Here is a 21,757-nt window from a genome sequence, read left to right on the forward strand (position 1 = left end):
ATAAACCTCAAATAAATAAATAATTAAAGACCATAAATTAATTTCAACTTAGGCCCCCGTCTGCGGTCTGGCCTTACTCGAACCAATCCAGCGATGCCACAAAGAAAAAAAAAGGACAAATTACTGAATTAGTAAAAAAAAAAAAAAAGAATTTTAAAAAATTCACGAAATATCACACCATTTATTGCCCCTTTTTTCTTACGAATTCCTGTCGCTTCAGCCTGGTTCTTCACTCTTCCGTGAACTGGAAGCTCATCGGATCGCCTACTTCTTCTCTGCAATCTCTTACAGGCGGCTATGAATTCGTCGCCTGAGGATCGCCGGAGTGCTCGGGTGGGATTAGCTTACGACGAGAGAATGTGTCTGCACGCCACACCCGATGGGGAGAGCCATCCGGAAAACCCCGAGCGGATTAGGGCCATATGGAGGAAGCTGGAGGCGGAAGGCATTCCTGACAGGTGTTGATGTTTTTCCATCGTTTTTAGTTCATAGTTAAAATTTCTACTTGAAGGAATGAATTGTTAGAAGAAAAAAACTACATTTTTTAACATTTTACTTATTTAGTCTTTTTTCATTAGGTAGCAAATTGTCATAGGTGTAAAAACTCCTTTCAATAATTTCAAATATTGTAGAACACTCCAAACATGAATAGTGAATTTAGTACTCTTTCGAAGCGTTCCTCTTGCGTTTGCATGTTGTAAAGATCCAATGTCTTACCGAGGGTATCACTATGACTTATTCTCAAATGATTTCTTGTTACTAAAGACTACATGTTCTCTAATCGATGGTTTTGATATCAAATGGAACCATTGGTAAGCATGCATGATTGGGATTCTTTGAATGGTTAGTTTTGTTGTAAAATTGTACCGTTAAATTATAGGCTCCGTCAGAGCTCGCGAGTTCCATAATGGCCAAAATATCTTGAGTAATGAATTACCCGGTGCATTTTATAGTGCATAGAGTTTTGTGTTTGCTAATAATTACTTAAATTTATCTATTTAGATAAATATCGACCTTTGGTTTATAAGTTCCTTTTGAAACAAGAATGGAAAGAACGCAGCAGAAGCCAAGATGGAGGAAACGCAGAAACAGTAAAAGGGAAATTTTCTATTCATCATAAATCTATAGAACTACAACCAAGGCAATAAATAGAAAAGATAGCTAATGGTAGGAGTACACGTGTACAGGTAAAAACAAGAAATTATACAACGGCTAACTCAGCACTCTACTTGTAATAGGCCCCCTCAAACTGTTGCGTCAGAGGAGGTAACTAGTTTGTGTGAGAGGAGCTGAAATCTTGGAGTAGGAAGAGGTTTGGTTAAAATGTCCGCGAGTTGATCTTTGGTGGAGATGTGATGTATCTGGATACTTTTGTCTTTGATGTAGTTTCGGATATAATGACAGTCCACTTCAATATGTTTTGTACGAGCATGGAACACGGGGTTATTGGCAAGAGCGATCGCTGAAGTGTTATCACATAGAAGTGGAGTAGCCGTGGCTTGAGGAGAGTTGAACTCGTGAAGTAGACGACGTAACCAAATTGTTTCTGCAGCTGCGGATGCCAGAGCGCGATATTCAGCTTCGGTTGAAGACCTGGCAACCGCGTTCTGTTTCTTGACACCCCATGAGATAAGAGAAGATCCCAAGAAGGAGCAATAACCGGTTGTCGACTTCCGGTCGGAGGAGTCGCCCGCCCAATCCGAGTCCACGTATACATGAAGATGAAGTTGTGAATTGCAAAAAAGAGAAATACCATGATGTAAGGTACCTTGAATATATCTTAAAAGTCGTTTGAGAGCTTCGAAATGAATAATTAGTGGATTTTGCATGTGTTGACATACCTTGTTCACCGCAAATGAGATGTCGGGTCTGGTTAACGTGAGGTACTGAAGAGATCCCGCAAGTTGACGAAAAAGCGTCGGATTGGAGAAGGCCCCGGCATGAGTTGACTTGGACGAGAGTTTTAAAGGAGAAGGTGTGGAAACAGTTTTACAGTTGAGCATGCCGGCTCTGGATAGATTAGTAGAGGCGAAGCGGTGTTGATTGAGATGCAACCCGTAGGAGGTATGAGTGACTTGGATACCTAGGAACTGAGATAAGGAGCCGAGATCACGCATAGTGAATTTGGAGTGTAGTTGTTGCAGGAGTGATTGGATAGATTTGCTACAGTTGCCGGTTAGAAGGATGTTGTCGACGTAAACAAGAAAATACATTGCAATCCCGTTTTTGTTATAAATGAGAAGAGAAGGGTCCGAAGTGCTAAATTGAAAGCCAAGAGTTTGAAGGTAACCGGATAGGGTGGAATACCACTCACGAGGGGATTACTTGAGGCCGTAGAGAGCCTTTTTCAAGCGGCAAACGTAGGTGGGATTGATAATATCTTTGAAGCCTGCAGGTTGACGCATGTAAACGGTGTGATTTAGATGGCCGTGAAGAAAAGCATTAGATACATCGAGTTGATGGATAGGCCAATGATGATGAAGGGCAACAACGAGAAAGACACGGATAGTGGGAATTTTAGCTACTGGGCTAAAGGTTTCAGAGTAATCTATTCCGTATTCCTGATTGAATCCTTGGGCAACTAAACGGGCTTTATGACGAGCGATAGTACCGTCAGCTAAATATTTAGTGCGGAAGGTCCATTTGGATCCGAGGACGTTTTGATTTGGCTCGGGAGGAACGAGATCCCATGTACCTTGCATTTGAAGCGCTTGAAATTCCTGTGACATGGCGTTGCGCCAATGTTCATGTTTAGCGGCTTCAATATAGGTAGTGGGATCGGAATCATGGTTTTGATGAAAAAGGTTGAAAATGGTCTTAGGCTTCAGGTGCCCGGTTTTGAATCGAGTCTGCATATGATGTTTTGAGGGTATAATGTGCTGAGCGGGATGAGATAACTGGATGGGCTGAGAATAATTGTGAGAATCGGAATTTTCGTCAGGATGAACGACGGATTGAGTAGAATTGGAGTTAGGCGTGAGCGGGACAGAGATAGAGGTGTCGTGAGTTGTTTGTGAAGGCGAACGTGTACTCACAGGAGGAGTCTGAGTGGGTTGATTGGTAATGATAGTAGAGGTGGGGACAAGGGTAAGCGGAGGTAGAATAGTGTGATCTGAGTTGATTTTAGTGAAGTCGATGTTGGATTTGTACGGAAAGATAGATTCGTTGAAAATAACGTGCCTTGAGATATACGTTTTGCCATTAGAAGGATTGAAGCATTGATAACCTTTTTGTTCCTGAGCGTATCCAAGAAAGATGCAGGGGGTTGATAGATTGGATAGTTTGTTTGATGAGTAGGGTTTTAGCCAAGGATAGCATAGGCACTCAAAAATTTTGAGGTGATTATAAGTTGGCTGACGTTTGTGTAGAACGAAGTAAGGGGTGTTATTATGAATGGTAGGTGTAGGTAATCGATTGATAAGATAGATAGCAGTGTGAAGTGCCTCTTCCCAGAAAGTTTGAGGGAGATGAGCTTCGATTAAGAGGCTCCGAATGGTTTCAAGAATGTGCCTATGCTTACGTTCCGCGACGCCGTTTTGAGCTGGGGTATAAGGACAAGTGTATTGATGGATGATGCCTTGTTGAGTATAAAATAATTTGAACTGACGATTGATATATTCACCTCCGCCGTCGGAGCGAAGAATTTTGAGTTTAGCGTTAAATTGACTACTGATCATGGTATTAAATTCTATAAATTTATGAATAACCTCAGATTTTTGATTGATAGTATAAACCCAACAGTATTTCGAAAAATCGTCAATAAACGATACATAATATTTTGCGCCATTAGTAGAGAACGTGGGTGAAGGACCCCAAACGTCAGAATGCACAATTTCAAAACAAGAACTACTAGAATGATTAGATTTATTGAATGGCAACCGATGGCTTTTAGCAGATCGGCAAGAGTTACAGTTTGAATCATAAGCAGTAGTACATAGAGAAGAGATCTGTGTGGTGAGCTTATTTAGAGTAGAAGCTGCGGGATGGCCCAGTCTTTTGTGCCAGAGGTGAGGTATGGCTTGAGTCGAAAGAAGAGCCAGGTGGTGATTCTTGGAAGAGGGCCGGAGAGGGTAAAGGCCATTAAGGCATGGCCCCTTGAGAAGAAGCCGACCCGTCTTCGAATCCTGAATGCGAAATTCGTTAGGAGAGAATTTGACAATGCAGTTGTTATCCTTGGTAAGACGATGAATAGAGATGAGATTGAATGACAGATTTGGAGCGTGGTAAAGATTATGAAGAACCAGATTACCTTGGGGAGTAGGGAGGATTCCTTTACCTGAATGTTGAATGGGGACTTGGTGACCATTCCCAAGTGTGACTTGATGATTCTCGGTGTAAGGTTTTATGGATTGAAGTTGGGAAGCGTTTGAAGTGAGATGAGAGGATGCGCCGCTATCAAGATACTAGTCCGCCGAACTAGTGGAGTCCGAAGGGGAGAAGAGTGCAGTTCTTTGGGCTTGAGACTCTTCTGTGTAGGAGGTATCGTGACGGTACCAGCACTTTAACGCTGAATGGCCGGATTTGGAACAGATCTGGCACGTGATTTGGGGATGTCCAGGTCTGTCTGAGCGACGAGCAGAACCTCGCGATGATCGATTGGGAGCCGAGGATCGACCTCTGTTCGAAGTATTGCGACCGCGACCTCGCCCATGAGGAGCGAAGAGGGCAGTAGACGGTTCAGTAATTTGAAGATTTTGCAGTTCTTTAGTGGATTCTTGAACGAGATTTTGCTCCTCACTGCAAAGAAGCGTGTACAACATATCGATACTCATGGGTTGAAGATTTGTTCTAATGGCGGTCTTAAAAGCTTGATACTGAGTTGGTAAACCGTTTAGAGTGTAGAAAATAACTTCTTCAGAAGTAAGGGGAGATCCAGTGGCGGCGATAGCGTTGACGTTGGTCTTGACAGCAAGGAGATATTGGGACATCGTTTGAGAACGCATTGATAGATTGTTGAGTTCATTTCGCAGCTGAATAGTTCGGGATCTAGTGGAAGATTGAAGGCGGAGATCTAAAGTTGCCCAGATGTCATGACAGTGATCTAGAGAAAGAACATAGGGAAGAATGCTAGGGGAAATGACAGAATAGAGGGCAGCAGCTAAATTTTGGTCAAGAAGATTCCAGGTTTGATGAGAAAGAGAGGAAGCAGGATCTTGAGATGAGGGGCAGCTGGAACTGCCGTCCAGAAATCCGTCAAAGCCGTTGGCACGAAAAATTTTGAAGACTTGGGAGCGCCACATAGGATAGTTCTCAGCAGAAAGAGGAAGGGAGATGATGGATTTGATATTACCCATTAGAAATTTGAGTTGAGGCGGGATGGGAGGGTAGGTGGAAGAGGTTGCCGAGTCTTGGTGTTCTTCCGGTGTGGTGGTAGAGAGAGATGCAGCAGCGGTCTCCATTGAAAAGGCTGGAAAGGAGACAAAATTATTGAGAGGCCTGCTCTGATACCATGAAACAGGAATGGAAAGAACGCAGCAGAAGCCAAGATGGAGGAAACGCAGAAACAGTAAAAGGGAAATTTTCTATTCATCATAAATCTATAGAACTACAACCAAGGCAATAAATAGAAAAGATAGCTAATGGTAGGAGTACACGTGTACAGGTAAAAACAAGAAATTATACAACGGCTAACTCAGCACTCTACTTGTAATACCTTTGAATGAGTTACTCATGGTTGTTGAGAAGAATTCTTTAGTTAGGCTGGGTCAAATACCTCTTTTGACTAAATAAACTAGGGATCATAATAATCCAAGATGACTTAGCCATAAGATTTTGATTTGGTTTATCATAATTTTTCCCACCGTCTGCTTTAAGTATAAGATGATGAATTCTAATCTTAAATCAAGTGTTGCTACTATATGCCAAGCAAGTCGTGCCTATTTATTGGTTAGCTTTAATTGAAAGATTTCTCTCATATAGGGAGGGATAATTAACCTGAGAGGCTTGTGCTTGCGGGAAGTATGGAACCAAATTATAAGGTCCTCATGAAATGCAGACGAAATTTTTTCGCAGTATCTTATTTTAAATCTAATCCACCTTTTAAAAAAATTTACTCGATCCAAAACTCTCTCAATAGAGGCTTGGGTGCAAATTTTTGCGGCTTATTATAAATTTTGGAAGTCATGTAGGCTAGGAATTACAATCACTGGAGTGAAAAGCTGAGTAGATTCAAATTGTCCATGATTCTTGGAAAATTGAAGTTCTATGCATACCATTGATCCAATTTTCAAGAAAAATAAAAATTGTCACTTCTATCTTGAAGAGTTAATGTAGGGATAGTTTTTTGTCCTCATTGAATGGTTTTGATTGAGTTATGAAAGAATTGTGTTGCCGAGAATCCAAGGATCTCTAATTGCTAGCTTCCCTTCCTCCATTCCTCTTGGCTAGCGACTTAGTGCCATGAGCTTCCTCCCTTGCCCCTTATGGTTGGTATCAGGCTTCTCCTTACCCCTTTGTTGTACTTTATGCTAACTTTATCCTGTGGTTCATTTCATTTTCCTTTCTGTTTTACATGTTTTATTTGATTTATGTCATGTAAACTTCAAATAATCTCAAGGAACGATGAGTAGAATAACACGTATACCAATTGAAAATAAGAGGATGTGACATGTGACGACTGAAATAACGGCCTTACTGCAATCTCAAGTTATCATTGTTGTCCATATTGTCCAGCACTTGAATATTCATCAATTTGAAGAAGTTTTCATGTTTACATACAATTGACTGAAAAAATATTGTTAGCTTGTGTTTCATTTATTGAAGAAAGAATAGATGATTAGTTGAACAAACTGGATTATGTTTCATTCTGTATTAGCATTGAGGATGATATTCTATTCATTTTCATTGGATCTTTTTATGGAAGCATCAGACTCATATTGTTCACGGGTTGTGAACTAAACTTGCTGAGCTGGTTTATGTATCTTATATTGAAATGATCTTTTTTTTCCCCAAGTACTAATCTTTTTTTAAATCTTTCAGGTGCATATTGCTTAAAATCAAGGAAGCTGAGGATGCAATTATAGCATCTGTGCATACGAGGAATCACATAAAGCTGATAAGAAATATTAGCTCTAAGAAGTTCGATTCTCGACGTCTGATGATTGCTTCGAAGTTGAATTCTATTTATTTTAACGAGGGTTCTTCTAAGGCAGCCTATCTTGCTGCAGGAACCGTTATTGAGGTTGAGCACTTTAATCCTAATTCAAAATTTGGTTACTTTTAATATTTTCTCAATTTAATAGTCTTAGCATTGATCTTAAATCCTGCCTCTTTTTATCTGTAAGATGTATTTTTCTTTCACCTATTGTTAAGATTTCAATTTGTAGATATCATTTATTTCATATAGGCTACAGAGAATGTTGCGAATGGGAATCTGGATTCTGCCATTGCTGTTGTTAGGCCTCCTGGTCATCATGCAGAAGCTAATGAAGCTATGGGTTTTTGCCTCTTCAACAATGTGGCAATTGCAGCATCCTATCTCTTGAATGAGAGAGTATGTACAATATTTATATAACATTCATAGACAAGTTTAGGAATAGCTTCTAAGATTTCATCCTCAAATCCTGATGAAATTAATTTCCGATCATCTGTTCATGTTAAATGATTCTGTTATTTTTATTTCTTTTTGCAGGCAGAATTAAGTATGAGAAGGATATTGATTGTGGACTGGGATGTTCATCATGGCAATGGTACTCAAAATATGTTCTATAGTGATCCTCGGGTACTTTATTTCTCAGTACATAGGTACATTTTCGTTGTTCTAACTATGCATTTAAGATGAACTATCTTGTAATTTGAATATCCATATATTGAATAATGAAATCATGATTTATTTCATTATAATATATATATATATATATATATGTATATTTATATTTTCAAGAGTAATATTTGCTAGTAATTGCTATTGATTTTGCAGGTTTGATTTTGGAAGTTTCTATCCAGCTGGCAGTGATGGTTCTCACTGTATGATTGGAGAAGATCAGGGTGTAGGGTACAACATAAATGTACCTTGGGAACACGGTCAATGTGGCGATGCAGACTATCTTGCTGTTTGGGACCATATTTTGATTCCTGTAGCCGAGGCATACAATCCAGACATAATCTTAATCTCTGCTGGATTTGATGCAGGTTAAGTTAGTTTGTTTTTGTTACAGGGAATTTTAAATAGTTTGATTTAAAATTTCTTTTTTCTTCTTGGAAACATGCTCAATTTTTTTCATCCTTTTGAGGACATATGAACCAAATGCAATCACTTTAGATAGTTTTTTCTATTCAACCGGTATGTTAAATAGATTCTTTGCAACTGGCTCGTTGGATTTAGATTATTTCTCTCAATTCCAAGAGAAGCCAAGACCAAATGTATCCAATTATTGCTGTTATTATCCATGAAGAGAATGTGGTTTAGTTCAAAAAAAAAAAAAAGGAAATAAATGCTACAATCTAGTGATGAAGGCTGCAACAATGGGAACAATTTGTGGAAATGCAGTGATAAAAGCTGCAATAATGAGAAATGTATGCGACAATGTAGTGATGAAGGCTGCAGTTATATAAATAGAGATGAAAAGGAAGAGAGTGTGAAAATGAAGGCTGCATGATTGTGATAATGCATCATAAATGCTGTATTAATGGAAATGTAAGGAAGAGAAAAAGCCTAGGGCTTTGATATCATGACACTAATTTGAGAGAATTGGTTAGTATTTAATACCAATATATCAGTAGTTTTATACAATCCTAGAGAGCTTCTAATATAAAATATGTATAATTTGGCAATCATAATTATTAAATCCCATAGATTGATGAGATGACATCTAGAATTCCAGGGATCCATGAGTTGGCATTTCAAAGAAGGACATAGAGCAAGATGGATGTTGGAATCCATGAATCTTGGTTGGAAGGGTGGAATGACTAGTGAAGGAATTCAAGGGCTTTTCTCACTATTTATGATTTTGTTGCCTTTAGAGTGATGTCCTTGATCTCTTCCTTGGTCTCTTCTTAACATATTTTAACACATGCCCTTGATGTCTTTTTAACATATTTTAACACACTTTTGCAGCTATGGGTGATCCACTTGGTGGGTGCTGTGTCACTCCATATGGTTATTCAGTTATGCTCAAAAGGGTGAGCATTCGTTTCATTACATGGCCACTTGTTTTGTTATTTTAAACAATTTTAAGCAGTTTTTTATTGTCCAGTCACTTTTTGCTATTCCATGCACAAGAGTCAAATTGAATTCAGTAGTTTCTGGTGAAGCTTTGACATGTTTTTTTGAAGGGCTATATAAGAATAAATGTTGAATTATCGATAAAGTTGTTTTGGCTTGCAGTGATTATCGAAAAAGTTGTTATGGCTTGCAGTGTAAATGCCCTTTACAAGCTGAAAGGTGAAGCAATTGTAATGCAAAGACATAATTCCTAGTTTAGGGTCAGTAGGATGCAAGTAACATGGTTATAACTTCTAAGCCATTTAGAATAACTTAGCTTAGCTAGAACTAATAAGACCAAAGGTAGTTGTTGATGTATGGAGCATAAGGATTGACAGCCAATCACTCTAGTGGAGGGAACTTCCTGCATTGGGTAGCCCTTTGTTTATTAATTTTAGACATGGGAAACTTCATTCTTCATCCTGTTTTGTCGTGAAGTGCTTCTAAATGCAATCAGGGAACTTCTCTATGAGCTGATTGCTCAATTAATCCAATTTCTTTCTTTGTTTTTTAGCTGATGAAATTTGCTGATGGAAAGATTGTCTTGGCCCTTGAAGGAGGTTACAATCTCAACTCTCTAGCTAATTCAGTTTTTGCTTGTGCAAAAACTTTACTAGAAGGGAGTCCTATTGTTGGAAATTTTGAGGGCAGGCCTTTTGAATCCACATGGCGTGTAATCAATGAGGTACAAACTGATTTGCTGATTGGATCATGCCCATATTTGTACTTTGGGTTTTACATTTTAGCTTTCTTGCTTGTGCTAATTATGCATTTTTTTATTACTATTTTTTATGTTTCTTCTTAATTTTACAGGTTCGTAATGAACTGAAGACTTACTGGCCAGTATTCTCTATTGATCTGCCTGAAGAGATTCTAATTGCCAATGTCGAACGTTACCCAATTCAGGTGTATTTCCTCCTTTTTTTTTATCCCAAACATCTTTGATTTTGTCCATTAGGTGCTAAATTTGAAGTTCTCGGTATCACCTGTTTCGATAAACCAGATTTATTTACTGTTATATTTTGCTTTTTTTTTATTTTTGAACTGTCTTGATCGTTTCCTGTGCTATGTTAGGAGCTTGATGAGAGTTTTTTTTGTCGGATTTGAAATATTTAATAATTAAATATGAAATAGAAAATAATAATTATGAAGGACAAAAACATTATTTTTTATGGATTTAATAATAAAAATTACATTTTCTTTTTATGTGCCTAGAGATTTTTCTACACACAACATGTATTGAATATAGTTTATTTTATTTTGAGGTGCAGGTTCTTCATAAAAGCAAGTCTTAGTTAATTACATCTTAGGAGTGTTTGGCCATTGAAAAAACTTTTGATTAAATTAGTATTTTATTTTTTTTAATCAAAACATTGACTAATATTTTATATGATTTTTAGGAATTTTGTTTTAGATATTTGGTCTTTAAAATTTCAACAATGATTGGATCAACTTAGAATTGATTTTGAATAGAAAATAAATGAGGAAGGTATTAGTAATTGATTTTGAAGGTACTAAAAACCTATCCTATGTTAGACCGTATATTTTGATATTGAATTTATGTTAAACTTCGATTATTTCATTTAAAATGTTGGTGCTTATATTCCAAAAAAATAAAATTAAGGAAATACCTAAGATGGTGAGGGCTTATGATGTAACTAAGAAGAATATCAGTCTTTGATCTTAAATTTAATGTGAGAATCACTGATAGGAAGTAATTGGAAGTTAAATCTACCGAAATGCATGAGACTTATGAATTTAATATCTCATCAAAGATTAAATCAGCTCGATATATAGTCTTACAATCATGCTTGAAAAGGATTGTTGACTAAACTCGCCTGAGTGCTTTTAAAATCATATAATGTTGGTCTTAATACATATATAAGATAGGTTAGGCTATTTTGATATTTAGAAAAAAGTATTTATAGCTTAGCCACTTCTGCTAAGATTTATAATTTTTTTTTTGTTATCTACTCTTTAAAGTGAAGACTTTTATTTCTGTATGTTATTCACAAGGTTATGCACGGGTTGCTCATTAGCTAAATATGTAGGTTTGACGCTGATTTGATAAGCACACCCTTATTGATAAACAGTCAGTCAAAAACTGAATTGTATGCCAAGATTCATAAGGAGACTTTGCATTTCATTTTAGTTTTGAAAAAATTAGCTTGTTTTTTAATAAGTTATAGTTGATTTTAAGATTACTTACATTTTAATAGGTAAAAAAACTTTCTAAAAGCCTACGCCATAAAATGTCCCAGTCACCCCTCAGCAAAACAAAATAAAAAATATATGAAAAAGTGTATATTTTTTCACGCACATTCAAAATAAACAAGCAATCAATCACAATAATAAATCACATAATAATGTAAAGTCCTTTTTATAATTAAGAAATAAAAAAGGATAGATGTGTTACCTGTCTTATGCGATAAAGTTGAGTTTATAGACTTGGCCGACGAGTCTTCAAGCTTTGGCTTTTGATGCATTTATGTCTTTACTTCGGAGTTCATTCTGCTAGTTTATCATTTTTTTGCTATTTCACTCATGCTAGAAAATATTAGAAATGATCTTTCTTTATTAGATTTAAACGAGAATTTCTTTATTAGATTTAACGAAAATTGTGAGCTGAATTTGAAGTTCAGCAAAAAGGCAAAGAACTATTGAGATGTGGAAAACATAGAGGAAGCTTCTATAATTTATGAACTGATGAAGAAAATGAACAAGATATAATTGATTTTCAACTCCAGAGGAAGATCCGTCTCTCCCAATCTTTAGCTGCTAGCTAGAGCCCAATCAATCCTTAGAACAAACTAATTTCAGCCAAATAAGAGATAAGCATAACCCTAGGAAAAACTACTACTTAAAGCATACAATGACATGACAAATATCAAAACAACCCTCCCTAATTTGAACTTCCCTCCAAACTGCCCCCTCTTCTCATGCGTTTAATGCGTGGACCCCACACCAAAGAAGGCGGGATTTGGCTGGGGTGAAACTTTCTTCCCTCATGGATCGGTCTAACAATACCCTCCTCTCAAAGACTCACCTTGTTCTCAAGGTGAAAGGACGAAAGATGATGCTTCATGGTTCATATGGCTCCCATGTGGCATCATAGTCAGGTAGGTTCTTCCAGTGTTTTAGCACTTCCTTACTCTCTCCCTCTCCCTGTCGTACCCCTTTCAGCTCCAGTGGGTCCAACACCACTTCAAAATTTTTTGTCAGTGTCACTAGTAACTTTGAATTGGGTGTATGATCATCAATAACTCTCCTCAACTAGGACACATGGACACTAGGTGTATGGTAGTGGTCAGTGGTAATCCCAATCGATAAGCCATTGCTCCAACCCTCCTCAGTAGCTCATAAGGGCCTAAGTACCTCAGAGCCAACATCTTGTTCCTCCTTTAAGCCACCGTCCTTTGTCTATAGGGACGAAACTTCAAATATACCCTATCCCCCATCTTGAATGGGATGCCCTTCCAATGCCCATCCAGTTGCTTCTTCATGATCTGCTGAGCTCTCAACAAGTGTCTTTTTAATTCCTCTAGCACTTTATCCCTCTCTAAGTATTGTTCCTATGAAGAATTGGTGTGCTACTCTGCCCAAAATGCACCAGGTGGGGTGAATACTTCCTTACACTTTATCCGTCTCATCTAAGTATTGTTCCTCTGAAGAATTGGTGTGCTACTCTGCCCAAAATGCACCAGGTGGGGTGGATCCCTTATGTACAACACTTTAAAAGGAGTCCTCTAGGAAGCCGAATGATACGAAGTGTTGTACCAACATTTTGCCAATGATAGCCACTTGGCCCACAACCAAGTTTTCTCTGACACGAAACATCGCAGGTAAGTCTCCAAGCTCCTGTTAACCACCTCCGTCTGCCCATTTGTCTGAAGGTGTTATGCGGTTCTTCTCTTTCATACTGTCCCCTACAACCTGAGCAACTTCCTTCAAAAGTGACTGAGAAACACCTTATCTCAATCAGATACTATAGATTTCAGTATCCTATGCAGTCTGACCACCTCTCTGATGAATGTTGCTGCCACCGTTATTGTCGTGTAGGGATGTTGTTTGGGAATGAAGTGAGCATACTTTCTCAATCTGTCAACTACCATTAGAATCATTGTAAACCATTCAGATCGGGGTAACCCATTAATAAAATTTATAGTGATCTCTTCCCACACCCTGTCTGGTAGAGTTAGGGGCTGTAGTAACTCCCCTGGAGCCATGGTCATGTACTTGTTCTTTTGACATACCTCACATCTAGCCACCATATCCTCTATATATTGTGCATCCCCTTCTAATACAACTCTGTTGCCAATCTTTTGTATGCCTTCTGCACACCTGAATGACCCCCAATAGCGCTCCCATGGAACTCCTGTAACAGGTGGGGAATATGGACTAAGGTCTGCCCTTCTTCTTTGAAAATCAACCCCTCTACTTGCAAAATCCGCAACCCTTTGCCATACCCACTACTCATCTCCTTCCTAGAACCCATCTTCTCCTTTGCCCCTCTCCTTGTCAGATTAGGGGTTCGACCACTTCCTTGGTTGCTGGTGGATCCTCTCGCCTATGATGACGTTGTTTTGGGTTGGGCCTCTAGCAACATTCTTAGCATTTTGTCCACGACAACAAACTTTCTATCAATCTTTTCATGTACAGATAAAAATTGATTTTCGAAATTTGAAAATTTTTCCACAAAATCTTATTTTAATTGACCTATCTCCCCTTCCAACACTTCTACTTTTCTTCTGGCTATGGGTATCCTTAATTCAGTGATATGATACCAATTTGATAGGAAACGCTAGTAGAAAACCAAGAAAATAGTGGTCTGAGTTTGAATTTCAGCAAAAAGGCAAATAGTGATTGAGAAGAACGGCGTGGAAAATGTAGAGGAAACCTTTATAATTGATGAGCTATGGAAGAAAACGAACAAGATACAACGAATCTTCAATTCAAGAGGAAGATCCGTATCTCCCAACCTATATCCGCTAGCTAGAGACCAATTAATACTTAGAACAAAATAATTTTAGCCAAATAATAGATAACCCTAACCCTAGGGGAAAACTACTACTTAAAGCATACAATTACATGGCAAATACCAAAACAACCTTGCCTAATTTGAGCTTCACTCCAAACCGCCCCTCCTCTCATGTGTTTAATGCATGGACCCCACCCCAAAGGGCGCGGGATTTGGCTGGGGCGCAACTTTCTTCTGCCTATCATACACCTAGGCCGGTCCCTCCTGGACCGGTCTAACATATCATTTAAAAAAAAAATATTATTTTTAAGAATAAAATATATTACATTTAATACAAATGATGTGCATGAAAAATAATTGTCACCACATGAATCAATTTGGTATATAGTAATTTTAGTTGTAACAAATCAAGGTGAAGCTATCAATTCATATGATATTTCATTATGAGCGTTAAACAAGATAAATAAAATGTATAAAATATAGGACTGACAACCCATAAAACATAATATCAATGAAATGGTCATAACAAAAAAATATGTTTATCCTCACATAAATAAAAGTTATTTATTTCCAAGTGAGTGGCACAAAATTCTAAGTTTAATCGAGAGTCTACAATGGCAAGCGGATTTTAACTTAAAGATCCCACACAATAAGACATTTGATCAATTATTGATGCACAAATAATTGTATTGAAAACTAATTGTCAATCAAAAGAGTACAACCTAAATAACATAGGTTACCCTACAATCCACCTGAATTAATTATGATTATTGTGGGATAAAACTTTTATTATTCAACCTAATCATATTATTGTATTTTAACATTGATTAAATGCAAATTAACATATGATGTTAAAAGAACTAATAGCTTTGATTAATTTGTGCTTGTGGATTAAAGAGAAAGGGAAAAGGGGAAGAAGATGAGGTTAGCTATAAGCTCTCCAATGTTCAATTTGAAGAACCCAATGGACGCTTTTGGAGGAAAAAGTGTGTCTTCGAGGAAAGAATAGTTGAAAGTAAAGCTTTAGAATAGGATGATAAGAGATAAGAGTTTGAAGAACCGAAGTAGATGGGAAGAGGGCTCACCATGAAGGAGAAAAACAAAGTGGAAGGCTTTCTTGCTGTTGGGGCTTTTAATCGAAGGATGAAAGAGAAGGTAGGTATGATAAAATTTGTGGCTTTTCGGTTGCTTCACAATCAACAAAGGAGAGAGAAGTGGAAGGTTTGTGGTAGTGAGACTGAATGAGATGCGAAGCCCTATCAACCAGTTACCTTAAATTGAGACGCAAGGGTAGTAATAAGTGTGGGATTTTGTCTGATGATTACAAGTTGAGGGGACAAAGGGAGTGTTGCGCTGTTTGGATCTTGTGATGAGGGGCAGGGTTTGTCGCATGAGATTTAGGTCTATTCGATTTATAATTGGTTTGGTTCTTGCATTGTGTACTACACCTAATTGGAGTACACAGTTACGTCCTATTGTTTACTCTAATCAGATGATATAAACCGATATGTATTTGTCTTATGTAGGTAAAGTTATGTATATAGTCCGCACCTAAGAATTTCTCTTGTTTATGAGGCTTCCTTATAGTTTTGAGAACATTTTCATATATATTTCTACGGCCTCGTTTTTTGGCAAGTACGGTAATTATTCATGGTTAAGACTTAACAAGGAAACAAATATTTGCATATTAGAGTCGCATGGAAAAATATCAGTGGTCTCTGAACTATTGTAGTTCATTAAATGGTAATTTGAGCTACATAGGTTTTCTTTTTTTTTTCTATGTTCAAATTTGATTAGGGTTTTAAAATAGCCTTGTATGTATAAGTATATAGGGAATACTGTTAATTTATTTATTATCATCGTCCAATCATAGTGTATTTCCCCAGAGTCAAATATAAACAGGGGTTTTACAAGAGAAGGCCTTATGCTGTGCAGCGGGAACAATATAGATTCTTCTCATATCATCACTTACTTTTCATGGTTTTAATATTACACTAGTAAGACCTGATGGAAAATTTTCCGACCTATCTGAATGACTAATATTTTTTCTGTTTAAATCATTGACATTTCATTTTATTACGGATTAAAATCCTGAACTGATTTTATCATTTTGAACATATGAATTAACAAATATACCAATGTATTTGTTCAAATAATGCTGATTTTCTTGGTCAGATCTTATGATGATTACCTTTTGGAAATGTATGATCCAACTTCAAAGCTTTGCTCTGATGTTCTAGTTCGTTAATGCACTAGATTATAGGAAGTTTTTTCTTTGCCTGCCTTTTTCACCATAAACTGCTGTTAAATATTGTTTTAGTATCGATTTAACTTCAACCTTAGTGATTGCCAATGATTTTAGGTTACAAGTGGTATTCATGCAATTTATCTCTTTTGTTATGATATTTCACGACTTTCAACTTACATGAAACGTTGAACTCCCAGGCAGGGATCAACTCTAGCTCTGATTCTGATGTGGAAAAGGACCTAGAACCTTCCAACGCTATAAACTTCTCCTCCAACAATGATGTTGGGGATTTGATATTACCTCTTTCAAAATTAAACGTTGATGACGGAGATTCTGGAGAATTGTCCCATTTAAGATCTCAGCAAAACCAACCGGGCACATCGGAAGCATACGAAAACTCAAAGGAGGTAACAACTGAGACATGCAATGATTTGTTTCATTGGAGATCATCTTTGTCAAAGGTTGACGTTTGGTATGGCTCCTATGGCTCAAATATGTGGAAACCAAGGTTTCTCTGCTACATTGAAGGTGGAAAGGTATGATGCTTTATGCATGGAAGCTGCACCATTATAATACTTTATTCTTCAAAAAACGCTTGCCATTGTTTTATCCTTATTTATTCTTAAATTATCTCTGTTGGATGGGACTTAAAAGTCGGCTGTAACACATGCTGTCCAGAAGACTTGTCCTCAAGGCTTCAGTAGGGTCCATTTTATGTGGTATTTATTTTATTCAAGATGTAATTGGCGTTACTTAGTGATATATCACCTGAAACAAGGTGATTTATGCATCTTATTCCATCATCTTATCCCAACATCCCAACTCTATTCAGAATTGCTTTTAAGCATCTGACTCTAGAATCTTAAATATTACTAGGAGACCACTCAAAAATCACAGCTCATCCAAACACATAGTTGAGTAAAATTCTTAGAATTTTACATCAACCTTAACCACTTAAAAATGACCAAAATTGCTTCTTGTAAGACATTATTAGTTACCTTCTTTCTCGTTGGTGAGTTGCCAGATATTTTTGCAGCCCGCTTCCCAGGAAAACAAGATTAAGAATTTGAAAACAAAAAAGAGAAGTGCCAATTCCCGTAAAGTAGGAATAAACACTAGAAAACTTAGGAATTAGTGCCACTTGGTAGTACTTTTTAAGGAAAGAATGGTCCATTGAAGTTAGTCTAAAAGCACTCTTTGGCAAAGTTGGATCAATTAAGTAGTGCTTAGACGGCCATATAAGCAGAAGCTGTGCTAACAAATATTCATATCTTAGAGTTGAAAATAGTAAATTTCTGTTGGGATTGGAGGGTGACACGGAGCTTGGATTCTATAGCAGATGGAATTGCACGTTCTGCCTACTCCGTCCTTTTTCATACTCAACTATTATTATATTTTCTCCTATTTGATATTTTGGAAAATTTGAATGGTTTCGGCAGGTTGTCTATGGCAGGGTCCAGCATAGCTTAAGAATATCTTATCTGATATGCTGGAAAATTAGACATAGTTTTCCAAGTTTAGCCTTAGGTTTTATTCGTTTGTATGTACCAGGAAGTAGGAAGTGATGGAAGTAGGACTAACTTGACTCTTTGGTTTATTCGGGAAAATGGGAAGTGACTTTTTTTCCTTTGGAATTTATACATTGCATTTTAGCATAATTTGCTTTGAAGTTACTTTAGGAAGTAGTCAAATGCAATACTTTCATCTTGTTACAAAATTTTAACCCTATCCACACATGCACACTCACACTTATATTATTATATGTACACATAATTATATTGTTATACACTATATTATTTATTAATATTATATGCATGGCCCTAATGATGATAATATATTACTTTTTTCTCCTAGTTTAAAATTAATACATAATAGAAAGCATGGATTTCAGATAATAGTTTATTGCTATTTATAAATAGTGCCTTAGAGTATACTATTACCTTGTATAAATAAACTATTACTAACTTATATGTAAATTAAAGTAATGCATATAATATGTTAAATAAATAAATTATATAATTATATTATATTATTATTATAAAAGTATACATATATATCTTTTATCCTTGGAGGATGTTTTTTAATTTTTTGGCATCTACCATTATTGATTAACATCATTGTTGCTATCCCAATCCAAGATATACGAGACATCATCAAAAGGCATCATAAGAAGTGAAAGATGGATGAGAGCATTTTATCTCAAAGAAGACCGCATAAATGATTGAAATACTCTTTAGGTATAGAGGGGAGTTAAGTGGAAAAGTTCCCTTCAACTAAAAAGGTTTTTTCTCCAAGAAAGTTACCCCTTGAAAATCCCTTGTCAGATAGGTGGCAATTTTTAAATAGCTCCAAAATAATGGGGAAAATTAGGTTTGCATCGTCTTCAAACCCTCAAAGAACACAAAGGAATAAGCCGAGGAAGTTGAAAATTGATACTAAGAAATACTTGCAATCGCTCAGTTGACCAATAGGTTAGTGGAATATATGTCAAATCTCCAACTTGGCACAGGGTTTACTGTTGGAAAAGACATTAAAGAGGCTTTTATGGTCATAAGCCTTAGTGGTGGGTGGATCTGAGGATAATACCCCAACAGTCTTTGACACTCTCTACAAATATGAGCGAGAAGACTCTCAATAAGAGTTCTCTACCTTTAAAAGAATCATGCTATATGGTTTTACCCTTTACTGGCTCAGATGAGAAACTATCATCTCTTATGAGGAATGCAAAATGAGCCAAGGATATATCCAAAATCAAATTCCCCAATCTGGTAGCAACTTAGATGATTGAAGAATCCGAGGAAGAATGGGATCTGAAGTGTATCACTTACTGATAAGATCTCCTTAAGGAGTGAGAAATAAGTCTTCTCTCTTCAACAAAAGAAACAGATAAAAAAAAATTATATCTGTGAAAATGCTTTGCATCAAGCTCCCTATGAATCTCAAAGGACTACTAAAGCAGTTGTGGATTATAGTGGTCTGATCCATCTTTGCACGACATTGTTGAGCATCTAAAATATTCTCATGATTTTTAGTGACATTCGAGCTAGCTCATCTTATTTTTGAACGAGCCTAGACAATATGAAGTATTTGCAAAACATAAGATGAGAGAGGCCCTATATGCCCAAAACTCCTTAGCAATCACCTCCGGTAATAACTATTTCTTCTTGGGAACAACATAACATAACCGACACTTTTATTTTACGATGGAAAGTAATACTATTCAAATGAACCGAATTTGGGTTGACCATTGCTCTTTTGTTAATCTTGTAGGTTTTAAGACACTTCGATGATTGAGTTTCCACAATCAATATTCAAATGAATTGAATTTTGTGTTAAAAGTTGAATTGTTTAATTATTATTTCTCTCAAATTTAGTTATTATCGGGTGGTTGGATACATTAATAAAAAAAAAATTGTATGATTGTATCACTAATTCTTGAGATGTGGGCATGGCTTTCTTAAACTACTTGGTTTTAGATGGAACCTTTTAAACAATTTCAACATGGATGAACGATCCAAAAAGTTGTTTCCTACATCAGGAGCACGCATAACCAAGTAATTTTTTTCTCCTGGGTCGGCTTCTTTGCTTGTATACCTCTACTATCTTGTCTGGTCTCTTAATGTTTTTAGCAATCTTAATATAAAATGTTAAAAGTAATTTAGGCGATACTTGGAATATTATGAAGCTAGATCATTCATGCAATGAAAAAGATCGCAAAATTACATAAAAGCTAGGTCTTCCTTTTATAATACCACAAACAGACAAAAAAACAACATTTAAACATAAAACAACTTAACTTTCATATTATAAAGATAATGCATACAAACTTATACCATAAAACACCTAAAATTGCTTTCCTTTCATCGAGATGAAAGATACATATGAGATGGACACTTACGGAGAAAAGAATGAGATAAGAAGCCCGAGACGAATCGTAGAAAGGAGAAGTGAAATGGAACAAGCTCGCAAGCTTTTCCAAGAAAAAACCCGCAGGTTTTTTGCTCCAAAAATTCTTCACATAATTTTTTTTTATCAACAAAACAATCCACACACACACACACATATATATATAGATGAAAAGTGGCAGCCAAACAACCCAAAAAACTTCCAGCCGAGCCAATAAGGAAAGGGGAAACAGAAGGCTAGTAGGCGGCTCCAGCAGTAGAAGCCGAAGGGACCACTTGGGTAGGGAGGGGGGAGGAACGGGCAAGCACAGCCAGCCACAGGATAGGAAAAGCCACAGGACAGGAGCTAGTAGAGAACCGAACGGACAACAGAGAGGGGGAGTGGAAGAGGCAGCTACGGGGAGAGGAAAATGCAACCACGGGAACAGCAAAAGCCAATCACAGGATAAGGAACCAGGCGGAAAACCAAAAGGCCAAAGTGCCAAACCGTGAGGGTAAGAATCCAATTAATTCCAATTTATGAGCTGAAGAAGTATCATAATGAGCTGATTTAAGAAGTAGAACACAACAACCACCAAAAGGGAACATAATCCAAGCCAACCAAGCCCACACGAGGAACCAAATCAACTCCAAAACCAAAGCATATCCATTCCCCCCCCCCCTCCTCTTTGCCCACATCAATCATGCACTATAGATCTTGATTCCTACCTTATTGGAGATATTATCATGGAGTTTTTATTGTCTGGTTAATGCAAATACTTTGTTCGCTACAATATCCCAAGTTACAGGAAGAAAGGCACCACAGTTAAATTCTAATGAAACTTAGTTTTAGCCCATCTTATATGGTATTTATGGGTCACGGATATAGAACTATCTGATACGCCCTAGGGTTCCCAAGTTAGGGTTTGCCCTAATGCTCTTCCAAAGATGAAATTTCTCCTCCAAATCCAAGAAAAAATCAACACAAGAGGGATGAGAGGAAGAACAAGAACCTTTGCATTCAAAATCCAAGAGAAACAAGATACAATTTGTCCACTTCGAGAAGGACAAGATCTCCCACTACAAACCCTAGAAAAACAAGAGAAAGAAACTAAGGAGGCTAAGAGAAAACTCCAATCTTGCATAACCCTAGAAATCCCCCCTTAATCCCTACTTATAGCAAGCAAAAGACCAAACCAAACCCACTAGTGGGCTGCCCAAGCTGAACCGCCCAGCTCAGGCCTGACCCGAGCCAAACCGGTCCATAAATGGACCGGTTCCGCTCAAGTCGAAGCCCCCGCTCCGCTCTGCGTCAAGCTCCGCGCCCGCGTCCCTCCGCGCGATCCTTCGGCGGATCGGCCGACGCGGCCCTCCTTCCCGGCCGCTTCCGAGCGCTCCGGGGTCGCCGGCCCTCCCTCTGCCGGTCGGCGGCGGCCCGCATCAAT

General features: G+C 37.4%; 1 protein-coding gene across 1 annotated transcript in view; it reads left to right on the forward strand.

Annotated features, from left to right (window-relative positions):
* The first annotated feature begins 187 nt into the window (after positions 1–187).
* LOC110113261 (histone deacetylase 5) overlaps positions 188–21,757 on the forward strand; it is a 24,692-nt gene continuing 3,122 nt past the window's right edge. Inside the window, exons 1-9 of the mRNA XM_020845759.2 lie at positions 188–458; positions 6,979–7,180; positions 7,346–7,492; positions 7,631–7,743; positions 7,919–8,130; positions 9,056–9,120; positions 9,717–9,887; positions 10,016–10,108; positions 16,626–16,964. Of these exons, the coding sequence (XP_020701418.1) occupies positions 298–458; positions 6,979–7,180; positions 7,346–7,492; positions 7,631–7,743; positions 7,919–8,130; positions 9,056–9,120; positions 9,717–9,887; positions 10,016–10,108; positions 16,626–16,964 (1,503 nt within the window). The 5' untranslated portion in view covers positions 188–297. The remainder of the gene's footprint in view (positions 459–6,978; positions 7,181–7,345; positions 7,493–7,630; positions 7,744–7,918; positions 8,131–9,055; positions 9,121–9,716; positions 9,888–10,015; positions 10,109–16,625; positions 16,965–21,757) is intronic.

This window comes from Dendrobium catenatum, unplaced genomic scaffold, assembly GCF_001605985.2.
Source record: "Dendrobium catenatum unplaced genomic scaffold, ASM160598v2 fragScaff_scaffold_1284, whole genome shotgun sequence".
NCBI classification, from domain to species: domain Eukaryota; kingdom Viridiplantae; phylum Streptophyta; class Magnoliopsida; order Asparagales; family Orchidaceae; genus Dendrobium; species Dendrobium catenatum.